Source organism: Colius striatus, chromosome 6 (assembly GCF_028858725.1).
Source record: "Colius striatus isolate bColStr4 chromosome 6, bColStr4.1.hap1, whole genome shotgun sequence".
NCBI lineage: Eukaryota > Metazoa > Chordata > Aves > Coliiformes > Coliidae > Colius > Colius striatus.
In genome coordinates this window covers 3,471,727-3,485,906 of record NC_084764.1, presented here as the reverse complement: position 1 = coordinate 3,485,906, position 14,180 = coordinate 3,471,727, and the positions used below count along the sequence as shown (strand labels likewise).

At 44.5% G+C, this 14,180-nt stretch overlaps 1 protein-coding gene across 9 annotated transcripts in view; it reads right to left on the bottom strand.

Annotated features, from left to right (window-relative positions):
• The window catches only part of DPF3 (double PHD fingers 3), a 166,962-nt gene that overhangs the window by 28,156 nt on the left and 124,626 nt on the right, over positions 1–14,180 (bottom strand). For 3 of the 9 annotated variants that reach the window (XM_061997682.1, XM_061997688.1, XM_061997685.1), the window contains one exon: positions 13,014–13,142. In XM_061997682.1, coding sequence (XP_061853666.1) covers positions 13,014–13,142 — 129 coding nt within the window. Of the gene's footprint in view, positions 1–888; positions 3,059–8,621; positions 12,212–13,013; positions 13,143–14,180 lie in introns of those variants that run through there. The other 6 variants (XM_061997683.1, XM_061997687.1, XM_061997684.1 and 3 more) reach the window with 5 other exon arrangements.

Genomic DNA, 14,180 nt, shown 5'->3' with positions numbered 1-14,180 from the left:
AACTGATAACAATTAGGCAGGTAGGAGCCCAACTGTACAACTCCTATATTGCCTGACTGGATTCATTTCTGACATGTTCTTACTTGCCAGTTAATCTGCTGGGAGTGGGGGCAGTTCACTACTCTAAAGGATCTGTACCCACATCAGAAGATCTCTTAAAAACTACACCTCAGCTGCTGTTTTTGCAGGCAGCTGCCAAAGAAAAAAGGGCCACCCATTGCCTCTACTAGTAGCAGAGAAATTGATGGGAAGGCAGCAGAAAGGCAACAGAGCTTCAAAAAAATGACAGCAAGCCTATTAGGGAAGAGGACACACAGAGTTTCCCCAAAAGATGTCATCTAATCTGAACCAGGATTTCCTCTTTCCTACACAACCATGCTACTAACCTAATGTGTGTAAAGACAGAGGGAGGGTTGGTGCCTGCACTGTGAAATGCAGCAAAGGGAACCACAGTTTCCAGTTAACTCCAGTGAATGGATTAGAAATGGCACAGGTAGGGTAAGCACTCCTTAAGGCAATGTCACTGAAACCTGCACCAAAAGCCCTCACAGAATTCAGACTCCACCTTTGCATCTAAATTAACTCAAAGCCACTCTTCATCTCATGGAGAAGGTTATTAAAACACAAACACATTTAGGAAGACCTTCTGAGTAAATGATAGGAAACACTCTTAAAATGACTCCTACACAAAAGCAGTGCTTGATGTCCTGCCTGCCTTCACTACAGCCATCAACAGCACCAGCTTCTGAAGGCCAATGACTGGAGAAGAGAAAGGAAGAGAGAAAGAGGAAGAGAATTCTTGGTTACCATCATGCTTGATGAAGGCATTCGAAACCAAATCCAGGGACAAAAGCCATAATTTACAAAATGGAAAAGGGAAACAAAATCAACAGAGGAGGAAGTTTTATTTTAAGCTTCAAAGAGAGCATTATAAACAACGGAGAGCTTAGAAAAGTATATGTACAGGTACGTTATTCAACAATGTCTTTTTAAAAGATGGTTATTTGCACTAAAAAAAACCCAAAAAGACCTTGTGGAATCAGTTTGATAAAGTAGTATTTACAGAGGGATATACAGGAGGGATGTGGGAAACAGAGCTTTTATTTGGCAGGAATATCACACAACCTGAACCCAGACCCTACAGTTTGCAACTCCTCATTACAGTTGTGTGCCTCGTTACGTTCTGATACAACACAATTTGATTCCCTTTCTTTTCTCTAGAGGCAGTTCACTGCTGCAAGATGAGAGATTAATAAAACAAGCAAAACAAAACCATCCTGCTAAAAAAGCCTCATTAGCACATAGGTTTTGTGGTTTGACTTCGTAGGAGCAGGACTCGGGTCTATCAGACATCTTACACGGCTATTTTTGGCCCTACGTGTTAATCTGGGAAGGAGAAGGAGAAGGGAAAGGGAGAAGAGGACAAAATCTGCTGCTGCTTACACATGGAAACCTCTCAATGAGGTTAGTTTGAGTTTTAGGTGTGCAAGAAACATGATGCAGGATCATTTTTTGGAGACATAGCTGCTTTCACTCCAAAAGCCAACATAAGCCACATGAACAAAACCACTTCTTCTGCCTACAACCTGGGTCTACACTGCTAGGTACAACTGGCACCCTTGTTACACAGGAGAAACCACTGTCAGAGCCAAGTCCAATATCCTTCTGCTGGGACACAAAGCTGTCCTGTCCCTTTACTAGATGGCATCACACATGAGAGCAAACAGTCCTGCACTGGCCACTGTGGGCAGATTTGGGAGACACCAAAACCTTCCAGCGCTCGTACGAAGCACAACACCTTATTTCACTGAGGAGATGGCTGACAACAGTTTGGGATGTGAATGTCCCTCAGAGCTGCCTCACAGGACAATTTAGGAGCAGAGCTGCAGGAACTCAACCTTCTTCTCCCTGTTGCTTCCTGCTGCCGTGCAGGTGCAGCTCTATGCTTTTGCCAAGCCCACTGCCACTTCAGGAAGGGCTGAAGCACACAAGGTTTCTAACACATGGCATCACCTACAGGAAGCTCCGAGCCAGGAGCACTTCAGTATTTAGATACTTCTCATAAAACCAACTCACAATCAGCTGTGGAATTACCAAAGCAGAAAATACTACCAACATTAACAGAGCTCATCTCCTGGTTTTTAAACCCTTCTTTCAGCAGAAGTATTTCACAGAGTTGCTCAAGAGTGAGCAAACCTCTTTTACTGTGTGGAAGAGACACATCAATCCTACTGGGAGAAGACAGTCCTTTGAATTGGACACAAACTCTGGTAACACAAAAAACCCCCCACCAGCCACTGAGCCCAGTCTTTGCTATTTCAACAGGTTTTTTTTTGCTCAGCTTTGTGCCTAACACAGTACATCAAAGTAAGTTCCAAGCATCTAACAGGACAATGTTATTAAGGAGAAAGTAAACCAGAACATTCTTCACTTACCACATCCAATTTGCAAAAAACAAAGATACCCAGCACATGTATGAATGGCTTCTTTAAAGTAAGAGAGAGAGCAGAGTTGATCTTTATTTTCATTATTTAAAAAAAGGGTGTTTTTTTTTCCTTAAGGTAAATATTCAGTCTTTATTTTACATCAAGTGCTTTTTAAAATCTCACGGCTTCACAAAATTGCATTTTCAAATGGGAAGTAAAACGTATTTCAAACAAAAATACTGTGCAACTTCAGCACTTCTTTTCTCTCTTAAATAGTGAAATAAATAAAATAGCTAAGTCTTTTGTTTTTTTTCGTTTGCAGTTTGTTTTCAGTCAGTTCTACTGTAGATCAATTCCAGTTTGACCTGGGTTTTATACACACGCTTAAAAGAAAGTGAAATCGAGACTCTTAAAAAACTTCTTTGTATTGCACCAGCTTTAGGGCATCCCCAGAACTTCTCTCAACGGTTGGCAGCCGGCTTCCCACAGTCCAGGCTCCTGTGCCAGGTGAAACACGGGTACAGAAGGGTCAGGGCAAGGAGAGGAGAAGTATCAAAGCATCCTGGCTTCTCTCGGCCTTCTTCTGAAATGTCTTGCTTGAAGGATGCTGGAGTCCATGAGGGCAGGGCTGACTGCAGAGGGAAAGGCAACACAAAGTAAAACTAAACAACCTCAGACAACAAAAGCAAGTGTTTAGAAAAAAAAAAAAACAAAGCAAACCAAAACAAAGCAGAAGAAGCACAAACCAACCACAAACCAACCTTCCAACACTGCTGCATTCTCGCTGTCTGAAAACAGAGCTCAACCGAGCCATAAGTGAACACAAAGCCAACAAATGGGATACCAAGGAGCACAGCCAAAAGAAAGGCACCAAACACTGTCAATCCTCCTTACTGTGAACATCATTAACTGACCTTCACCACTCAGCTTAGATGGCTGTCTCTTCACTAGAGGTTAAGACCTTTGCTTAGGAACCCCTGCTCTGATTACCTTGCTATATTGCTGACTCTGTACAGAGCCACGAGCTGTGCTGCACAAGGATGCTTTTAGAAGTCTGAACGATACACATAGGGTGGCAGCAACGGGACAGCTTCTGGAAAGAAGGGAAAGACTACACCCTGCATTGCATTTAATCCATAAATTGACTAAGGTACACACTGTTAAGCTCCTGAGCAGTATTAGATAGCCAACTGCACGTGCCTCCTCCCGTGCCTTCCCCACGCCTCTCACGTCAGTTCTGCATGTCACAAAGGTTCAAAAATCTTATGAGCTGCTGCTGACCAAAAGAATAACTCCAAGATTTGAACTGGTGGCATCCTCTTGGTGGCTATCAGAAACCTCAACAGGGTCCTTTTTACTTCCTAATTGTTATTACAACTTGTCTTGTCTGAAATTGGCAACTTGTGGAAACACAGACAGGGACATGAAAAGAGTTCTGACCCAATTTCAGTATTCCATGGTATTTATAAAGGCTTGGGGCTTTTTTTTTTCAGCTCTGGTAGATATCTGGCAGAGAGAACAAAGGTTGGTAGGGTTTATTGTAATGCCTCAGTCAGCAAAAATTCAGCCTGGCTACATTCCTGCACTGTGAGGGTTTGTCAAAACAACCCCACGCCAGCATGAACACACGCATCTGCCTCCTACCTTACATGTACCCATAGCTACAAACTTTAGATAAATAGGAAAAATCAGAGAGGATAAGAAGTGGGTGTTTATTGGAAACATCTACATGTGCTGCCACACAAAACACACTGGGCAGGCTTTGCAGTTTTTATAGTAAGATGACTCCCAGCGGGGTCAATGCCACGTTTGCTTGAGGAATTGATTCAAGTGAAACTGCTTGCCACGGGGCAGGGGCAAATTGCAAGAGGAGCCAGGCTTTGAAAGCTCCATAGGTTGATGGTATTGGAATTATCAGGTTAGGGCCTATCTCAAAATATCACTGCAAGAGTGACTAAAGAAGGGCAAAGCAGAGAGGAGAGGGGACACACGGTCTGGCCCCAGCCACTCTCTGGGTGCAGGCAGCAAACTGAGTCTCTGTCTTCAATCAAGAGCCTAAGCTGAGGTCTGTAAAATGGCAAACTGGAACTCAAAATGAATAGCTAATGTAAAAACTCAATGGCAAAACAATGCAGGGAGGGGATAGCACATTCTGCTGAAACAAATGGCCATCTTGGAGCTTGTCTACACTACACTAAGCGGGCGTATTAACAGAGAGGTTTCATTCAATGAAAGCAATAGCTAAGAAAGCCCAGTGCTAATCCTTCTGAAGCCAATGGCAAAGTTCCCTCTGGACCTTGCTTTAACAGCCTAGGCCACATATGCACAATGTTATTCCAAGCACCATTACATGGATGAGAAAGAAATACCCAACCCACAAAAGTGGGGGTTTCCCAGGTGGAGGGAAGAGATGCAAAGGGAAGCAAAACCAATTCCATCCCTGTTCTGCCACCTCCTTTAGTAAGGAGCAACAGAAAGGTGCCAGAGGACACAGCTCACGTGATTAAACACAGCAAAGTTTGAACTTAGGGCCATGGAACTGTCCTACATTGGTACATGGTTTGTGTAGGGCCATGTCTGCATACCTGTGAAGGGGCTGGAGCACAAGTCTCATGAGGAGCAGATGAGGAAACTGGAGGTGTTCAGTCTGGAGGAGGCTGAGAGGAGACATGAGCACTCTCTGCAACTACCTGACAGCAGGCTGCAGTGAGGTGGAGGCTGGTCTCTTCTCCCAGGTGACAAGTGATGGCCTCAAGTTGTGCCAGGAGAGGTTTAGATTAGAGATTGGGAAGAACTTTTTCCCTGTGAGGGTTGTCAGGCTGCCCAGGGAGGTGATGGAGTCCCCATCTCTCCTAACACTGCAAAGCCGTGGAGCTGAGGTGCTGAGGGACACGGGTTAGTGATGGGCTTGGCAGGGTGAGGGGAGGGCTGGGACTCCATCATCTTAAGAGTCTCTTCTAACTGAAATGATTCTGTGATTCTATAATCTTCAGGAGTTTCTCTGCACAGTCTTGTGCTACCTTTCCTGTAATAAGAAGGACTTCTGTGGAGGAGGGTTGGAACAGCCAGGCTTGTGACTGGTTGAAGGACTGTGCCTTCAAAGATCTCCTTACGAAGCTCAGAACAGCAGGTCTCACTGAACTGCTGAAATCACTGGGGAATACAGAGCATCCCATTCCTTTCTCATTTCAAAGACAACTCTATTTTTTAGGTGTAACCCAGAACTCACGCTGAAAAGTGTCTTAGTTTGGTTTGGGACTTAGCTGTTTTTGAAGATACGACTGACACTGTGCAGTTCCCTCATTTCTGACCTGGTTACGCTCACATCAAGCTCCTCTTCTGGTTTGGTTGGTTTTTCCCACTGCACCTATGAAATCTCCTAGATTTGTGCCTCATTAACATTGTCATCTTCCTCTCATCTGAGAGGGTCTCGTGTAGCAGCACTTTTGCTTTGCTTTCATCTTTAACTCATGAGCTACCAACTTTCCTTCCCTGTTCCCAGCCTTCACTCCAGCAGCACCTACCTCGAGAATATTTCTCTTCTGTATTGACACTCTGTTCAGTATCCACTATTGGCACCACCTTACAAGCTAGCTTAAGGAGTACTCTTTCAGCTTCCATCTCTACATCCTAATTTCCTTCCTAAGGTCAGCACCACACTGCTCAGCCTGCTAGACTCAACTTATGAGGGTTCTCTCAGTCTAGCAAAACACCTTGAGGAATCCAAGGACTCCTCTCCATAGCGATGTATTTATTTTACCTTCCTTCCTCCCTCAGGACTAGACTGAACCACTGACCATCCATACACACATTATAAATAACACAGTGATGGGTACTCTTCTATGCTATCTGTAATAAATGTCAGCTGGCAGGTTTTATGCCTTCTGTGAGCTGCTGTGGCTTCTTTCTGAGGGGACCCAGTCGTCACAAAGACGGGTGGTGAGGTTAGGAAAGGATTAAGGCTCTATGCATTGTTATAGTAACTGCATTTGTGAAACTAAATCAAGCCTGAATGAATTACAGGCATCTGATTTTTGTTTGTACTCCAGAAGAGCCCAGAGTGTGTTAGGCATGGCTCACAAAAGACAATGGTAAGGACTCCACTTGGAAATAATTAAATGTAGAGTGTGCCTCCTCTCCTGCAGCTGATGCACTGAGTGGAGACCTTCAGAAAGATGTACCTGGGTGGGTTTCTATCTGGCTTGGGTGCTGTGAGGGCTACAGGCAGCACAGCAGCAGGGAGCTGGGGCTGGGCTGCAACAGCATGCAAAAAGGTGGGTAGATACAACCCCGAGTAAATGCTGAGCTGTGCGCTGCCATCTCCCACCACCTGGTTCCAAGCGTGTCAAGCCTGTACCCCTCAGGCAGTGAAAGGCAGACAAATGAAAACTGAGCTCTCTTCGAGTCCCTGATAATTCAAGGCTTCATGACTCCTGTGAGCCTGTCCCTGGCAAAGCATCCTCTGTATTTTGAGGAACACTGGGTAAAATTTAAACTCCTTTCCTAACCTTCACATCCACGTCTGCTACATGGACAGAAGAAGATGCAAGATGGAAGCAAGAACCCATGTTGCTTGTTTACTGAGGATCTGGCACATCCCTAGGTACTGGCTCCCTTTCTCCTTTCCCTGTTGTTCCCATGGGCATGTCACAGAGCAGCAAGAGAAGGGAGAGACTATAACACTAACACCACAAAGTGGTGTGCAGGGATGGAAGGGCAGGAGTAGAAGAAGAAATCAATGTCAACTTCATTTTTTCACAATCTAACATTTGAGGCTTGTGGTATTTCTTTGGGAACTGGGAGCAGATTCTGCTTGCAGTTACATCAGCATAAATCTCTAATGCTCTTTGCTTACAGGAAGGAACAAGTGAGCCCAGCGTGCCTCACACAAGGGCTGGTTCCAACCTTTCTTGGTTGGGAAGTGTCTTCTGTTGCTCCTTATTTTAATGCCTGCATCACCTAGAGTTGTGGATGTGTCTGCATACATCTACTTCTGATACATGTTTGCCTATATACATACACACACATATATATAAAGTCAAACAGATATGCAACTAAGTCCTAAGTCTTGCAGGGATTTTGGAGAAGCAGATGCCTGTATGCCTATGCCTCACCCCTGGAAACCATCTCAACTTTGATCTTCCAGTAAATACAGAAGAGTGGCAAAATCCTACACATTTAGCTTGTTGTTTCAGTGAAAAAAAGAGGACTGGTTGTGGAAGGAATGAATGTTTTTCTCAGTTCAAGTACACTTCTCAGTGACAGCATCAGGTCAAAATATCATTGATTTGACACTTGATCAATTCTAACACACCAGCAGGAACAGAATAGCAACAGAAAAGGATTATCAATATGGGGAAAGCTTAAACAAGGCTTTCTCCTGGCAGGTGTGCATGGCTCTGGCATGCACTGTCCTATGGTATAAACACACAGAGGTGTGTTTACATGCTTGGTGATACTATCATGAAAGCAGATTACTCATGTCACCTAGACATCAGCTAGGACATACTCTGGATTTATGCTCATGTACCTAAAAGCAGAATCTGACCACTGCTTATTCCATGTCTACAACGAACAATACAAACTAACTAGAGATTGGATCCTTCCTATGGGGTTTTTTTAGTGGCTTAAAGGGAGGAAAGAAAAGACGGAAAGATCTCCCTGACAGGATTGTGTTGCTCCAGCAAAGAAAGAGGAGAAATGGAATCCGTTTGGATAGGCTTCACTCGTGCATTAGAACAACATATAACCAAAGTCTTCACTGCAAGGCTGACACCTGTGGTATCAAAACCACACACCTCCAACCTGAGGGGCAGGCACTACCCAGGCAAAGGTCTGCTTTGCCTCTGACTTAAAGGAAGTCACGATTTCACCCTGTTTGGCAACATCAACAAAGGTACATCCTTAGAACCTAAGCTTGCCTCTGCTCCAAGGAGATTTTTGCCTGCATTAGGACAGCAAAACGGAACCTAAACCCTGACTCCTTTCCAATCCCTCGGGACTGCACACGAGGCCGGGTCCTGCTCCCACACAGCTCCCCAGTGGCTTCACCAGGGGTGGGAATGTGACGCGCACTCGTAACACAGTTTAATCCACGGGACTTACGCCTACAACAAAGCTCAGCCAAGGGCCTGTTGAATATCCAGGGGACAGAGGTTTCACAATTGAGTGAAAGACATTTCAGCTCAGACATACCTTTCAGATCCTGCTGCACGTTTCCTCCTTTCTGTGCAAGTCGCTGGGAAGGGAGTCACTCTCTTCTCCATTGCCCTTGGAACTTTAATGAGTATTGCTTTGGTTTATTTCAAGAGAAGCTATTGAAAAGCAAACAAAAGTGTCTCACCAGACACTACAGAGAGGGGAAAAAAACCAACTGGGTGACACAGGGAAAAAAAAAATGCTGTGAGTTAAAATGTAAAAATGGAAAGAAAAGTAGAGGTGAGGTATTTTTATCCACATCATTTCTTCCAGGGTTCTGCTCCTCCGTGGTTTGTCTTTGCTGTGACTTGCCATTCATATTCCATCCCTATGCTTGGAAATCGCTGCGTGTCCATAAAGTGAAAGGTGAAGGAAAAGGGAAGGGAGGGAGGGGAAACCAACAACCCCAAAACAGAACGGAGTGTGGAAGTCACGAAGGGGTGCAGGGAAGGAAGAGACCTATTGAGTGTGAAGGTGTCCAAAGGAGGGATGGAAACGTGTTCCCCAAGGTCTTCAACGGTGCTGCTTGTGCTCTCAGGCTGTTAGAGACAGGCGTAGCCAGTGGACGAGAAGAGCAAAACTCCACGTGCTACGGGAAGTGCAAAATCTCCGAGTGGAGAAGCCATCACATCAGGAGCTTTCCTTGTCCTCTCACAGAGTCCGCCCACAGTGGTTCTCTAGAAGCAGTTCTACTATCGAGTAGACATCCATTGCTTTTGTTGGTGGTGGTGGTTTGTTTGTTTTCTATTTTTATTTAAAAAGTAGGTGTTTTTTCTAATAATATATAGAATATATAAATAATAATAATTAAAAAAAACCTATTTGGGTTTGTTTTCTGCTCTCCAACCCATCTGTATTTTTTGAGATATATATTAAAAGACAAAGAAAATCAACTCTGCTCACTACTAAAAAAACCCAAAAACATTAAACCCACCTTTTATGTTTCCAGAGAGAAAGAGAAATGGGGAGGAGGTGGGAGAAAAAAAGAAAAGAAAATGAAAACAACAACCAAACAAAACCCCCAAACCAGGAAAATCTAAACCTTCTCTCTCTTCCAAGTAGTTTCCAAGAGCTTGTGCTTTCAGTGTACACCCCACGGGAAGAACAACAACAAAAATAGCAACAAGGACAAAAAGGAACCCCCCCAAAAAACCCCCAAAAACCCCAAGGATCTAACAGTTAAAAAAGAAAAATAATGACAATCCTAGTGGTAAAAAGGACAGCGGATCGCTCAGAGTTTGTGTGTCTTTTGTTAGAGTTAGTTTAGCAGCCGCCCTTTTTGTCTGCAGAGGGAGAGCTGCCACCACAGCCACCTCCTCGGCTCGAGAGAGGCTCTTCTGCATCGTCCTCGTCAAAGCCATGAAAGGTCGAGGTGTCGCTTTCTGACGTGGAACCGAACAAGTCCTCCGTAGTGCGTGCTGGCGCTGCTTCGTCCCTCCTGCCTTCTCTTCCCAAATGAGCTGACATGTATGATGAATATATCAGCACATGGGTTAAGCAACAGGCATCATCATCATTATCTCTTTTTTTTTTTTCTCTAATCATCATTACTATTAAACAATTCAGACTAGTGAGCTCAGAGCTCTGTGTGTGTGTGTGTGTGTGTACCTCAACAACACAGCTCCGTACAACTGCGGTGAGACAAATAAGAAAGGATCAGTTTCTCTTTCAAATTAAAAACAAACCAAACCCAAAACAGCAAAATAAAAGCTACAGACAAGGCAGGTGCCCACAGCGATGGCAGCGAAAGGGTTAACCACGGTTTCCTCTCCTCAAAGGACATTCAAATGTTTCCTCCCGATTACTGAGATGGATCCCAGCAGATGTTTTAGACCGTACGAGTGCTTGGACACCGTTAGCTCTGAAAGCACAATGATTGTCCTTCAGACTGGCACCAACTCTCACAAATGTACTGCCACAGAAATGTAACCCAGCCAGTGGCTCATCAGCCTTGGGACTATTTTATCATCCCTGTCCTTCACCTGATGCTACAGAGTCTCCTTTGTAGACCACATGAAATACATTTTGAAGACTAAGTGTGAGTAACCTAAACAAATGCTTTTATTCCAATTTCATGGCATCTCCTTCAAAAATAATAACCAAAAAAAAAACCCCAAATAGATACAGTTCAACAACTAAAACAACTGAGATGACAAGTGACGTGTCTTGGGGAACACTGAGAAGTTCAAACGTGTGTGAGTCAACCCAGCTTTCAGTATGGAACAGGAACTTCTCCACACGGGACATCAACAGCAGCAAACGGCAACAGCAGCAAAAAGAGGACTCTTAAAGATGTCAAATCTGTGAAACTGAGGTTGATCTCCTCTCTCAATCAAACATGTTCTGTGACTAATAGCATAGCCTGCAAATTCCCTCTTTGGGAAAGGTAGATAAAAAGATGTCTCTTGTGCCCCAGCAAAATGAAAGCCTGAGATGTGAGGGAATGGCTATTTTGTTATTCAGGAACAGTAGCATGGTATTAAGTAACCAACTGTGTGGTCCCCGCTCCAGCTACAGGACTCAGCCATATATAACAAGTACACCTTTGCATTGCTTGAGACATGAAGAATTCAATCCTGCTCACAGAAAGAAAATGGATGTAACAAAGCAGTCGGCAGATGAACCACCTCACAGAGATGTGCTTTTAGTGGCTTGGTGAAGGGAAGAAACGCTGTCGGTTCCACGCCATCTCTTTCAGCATAATGAGAATGTTCTCCATTATCAAGAAAGAGAAAGATGTCAACCACCAAAGAGGTTTCAATGGTTCAAGTTTAGAAATTAGTGTGTGATTGTACCTTAATCGCTTCCATCACGCCCCAGTCACGGCATTGCAGAGCCCTCAGAACGACCCAGGTGGGTCAGAATCTGTACAAGGACAGCACTTAATGGGACTGATTTTGCACAATTTAGGTTCCATGCCGATCCACTTGTTCTATCACACTAAGGAGTCGAGGCAATTAATGTATTTGTGTTACATTCTGATATAATCACCATAGCAATGTTTAAATAGCAAAAAAAATGTAACTGATATGGATCCATCTCACTGTGGTGTGTCAGGACAGTGCTGAAATGAGTTATATTGAACTATAACAATCCAGGGGAAGGGGGATGATCTTCCAGGATGGCACCACAGCCCACATGAGCTTCCCCCTTCAGTTATTAAGCAGCAAACACGTAGACACTAAAAGGCCCAAGCCCCTGACTGCACAGCATTCGTAAGGGTGCACCTGGAGAAAGCCAAAGGGGTTGCCCTCAGTCCTCTGGTGACCAGTCAGTATCACTTCAGAGTATCTTCAGAGGTCACAGTAACTGCAGAAGGCAACTGGTCAGTGAGAGTCTAGTCCTGCTCCACCTGAAGGTGCTTAAGAGGCTTTACTATGACTTTCAGCAGGAGCACAAAGAGGCCATTCCTTTGGCACGAGCACACTCCACGTCGCGTTTCAGCCACCACGCAACACACGCCTTTCAGTGACTACAGGACAGAAAAAGCAGCAGCAACGCTGCATTTCAAGCTCTCTTTGGTTTGCAGGTTTCCATAGGATGGTCTTAGCACCAACTAGTATCACCACTGGCCAGAAACATCACAACTGGAAACACGGACCAAAGCTGGAACATGCAGTTGTTAAAGGTCTCCTACTCCCTCAACCACCAGCATGACCTCCCACACGAGCTACAAATAACTGCTCAGCTGGGACAAAATTCCCCCAAAAAGGAGAGAAAAAGAAAAGAAAAATCAAAAAAAAAAAAAGGAAGAAGAAAGGAAGGAAGAAAACAAGAGTCCAGAAATAAAGACAACTCAGAATGGGAAAGACACAATTGCCTACATTTAAAAAGAGAGAAGGGAAGAAAATGGAGAAATAAAAACCTCTTTAGACAAAATTAATGATAGTCATCTTGTAAGAGGATAATTCTTGACAGCTACCCCCAATCCCTACCCTGTAATTTCCTCCCTCTTTCTTTTTTGGATGAAGAAATGCATGAAATGTGTAATCAATGGAAATGCTTGTCATGCAACTTTCATAAATCTTGGAAGTAATTTATAGTTGTAATTGCAGCGTTTGAGGACAGAGACCATTCTTTAACATTGTCACAGGATTCTCTCCATTTGAAGAACAACTACCCCATGTACCCACGGACACAGAAGCCAACAAATACATTAAAACTTTCTTGTTTCCTAAGACCCCATTGACTTAAAAATGTGAATCCAACAATGGGGTTTATTATGACGGACCATTTCCCACTCGTCCTTTCCCACAAACACAGACAAGAGGGAAGACTTGGTCTTCTCTCCCCTCCCAAACGTGCTGCCTTCCTTAGCAATTTGCAGGAGGACCAAAAAGCGAATCACACCAATGCCTTTGTACAAGAAAGATGAAAGGAGTCACCTACCAGAGCGCCCACAGTCTGAGCACGACACAAGTTCCTCAGGCCGGCCGCTTTTTTTGTTCATGTTGGAGCCTCCGAGGCAGAAGTCACAGTAGTTATTGGGAATGATGACCCCATCTGGTCCTTTCTGGGCTGCAGGCAGGTTAGAAATCAGATTTACTTTGAGAGCACTCAGTTTGGACCTTTCCCCCTTGTCCTTGATGTGATGATGGCTCTGGGAGTCTGCATGCCACAGCCTTCCCAATATATTGTCCATCGGAACAAAACACGAACCGCGTAAATCACACCCCTGGCTTGTACCTATTTTGCCTGAGACACACCTCAGAGTGTCCTTTAAAATGCCAGGATGTGCTGCCAAAAATCCTGGTACAGTTCAGGGACTTGATAACACATACAGGCACAGCAACAGTCCCTAATGCAGAATCAGATCTGGGCTGCCATTAAGCCAAGCCTCATTTTTCAGAGAGCAGCTGTAACCATAAAGCCATAAAATACAAATCCAGAAAGGACAAATACACTCCTTCCAACTGAAAAAAAATAACAGCAGGGAGATGGGGGGAGAGGTACCCTAACTGGTTTTATTTCAAAGTTGCTTTTGGGGGGATCACATCTCAAAGTGGCGAGGGGTCCTTAGTCAAGAGGCTGGTTTGAATCACAGAATCTTAAGGGCTGGAAGGGACTTTGAAAGCTCATCCAGTGCAACCCCCCTGCCAGAGCAGCACCACCTAGAGCAGGGCACACAGGAACTCATCCAGCTGGGTTTGAATGTCTCCAGAGGAGGAGACTCCACAGCCCATGTGGGCAGCCCATTGAGGTAAAGCCATTTGTGGGGGTTCACCCAAGGGTTAAGCTCCCTGCAGCAGAGCCCGTGTCCCCGGGGAGGAGCGGGACAGCAGCAGGTCCAGCACTACACAGGTGCAAGGAGTCAGCCCTGGGCACACATCCCAGGTGGCAGAATGTAAAACTCTCTCATCCAAGCAAAAAGGAGGAACATTACATTCTTATTCTCTAGGTAGGAATAGTTGGAGAGGGTCTGAAGTAGAGGAGGAGGTAGTTTCCCTAAAAAGGAGAGATGGGCAGAGGACTCCTGCATTCCTCTCACTTGAGCAAAACTGATCTCTACAAACTAGAAAATGAAGACCTTCAAACTGTACCATCTATATTTAATTA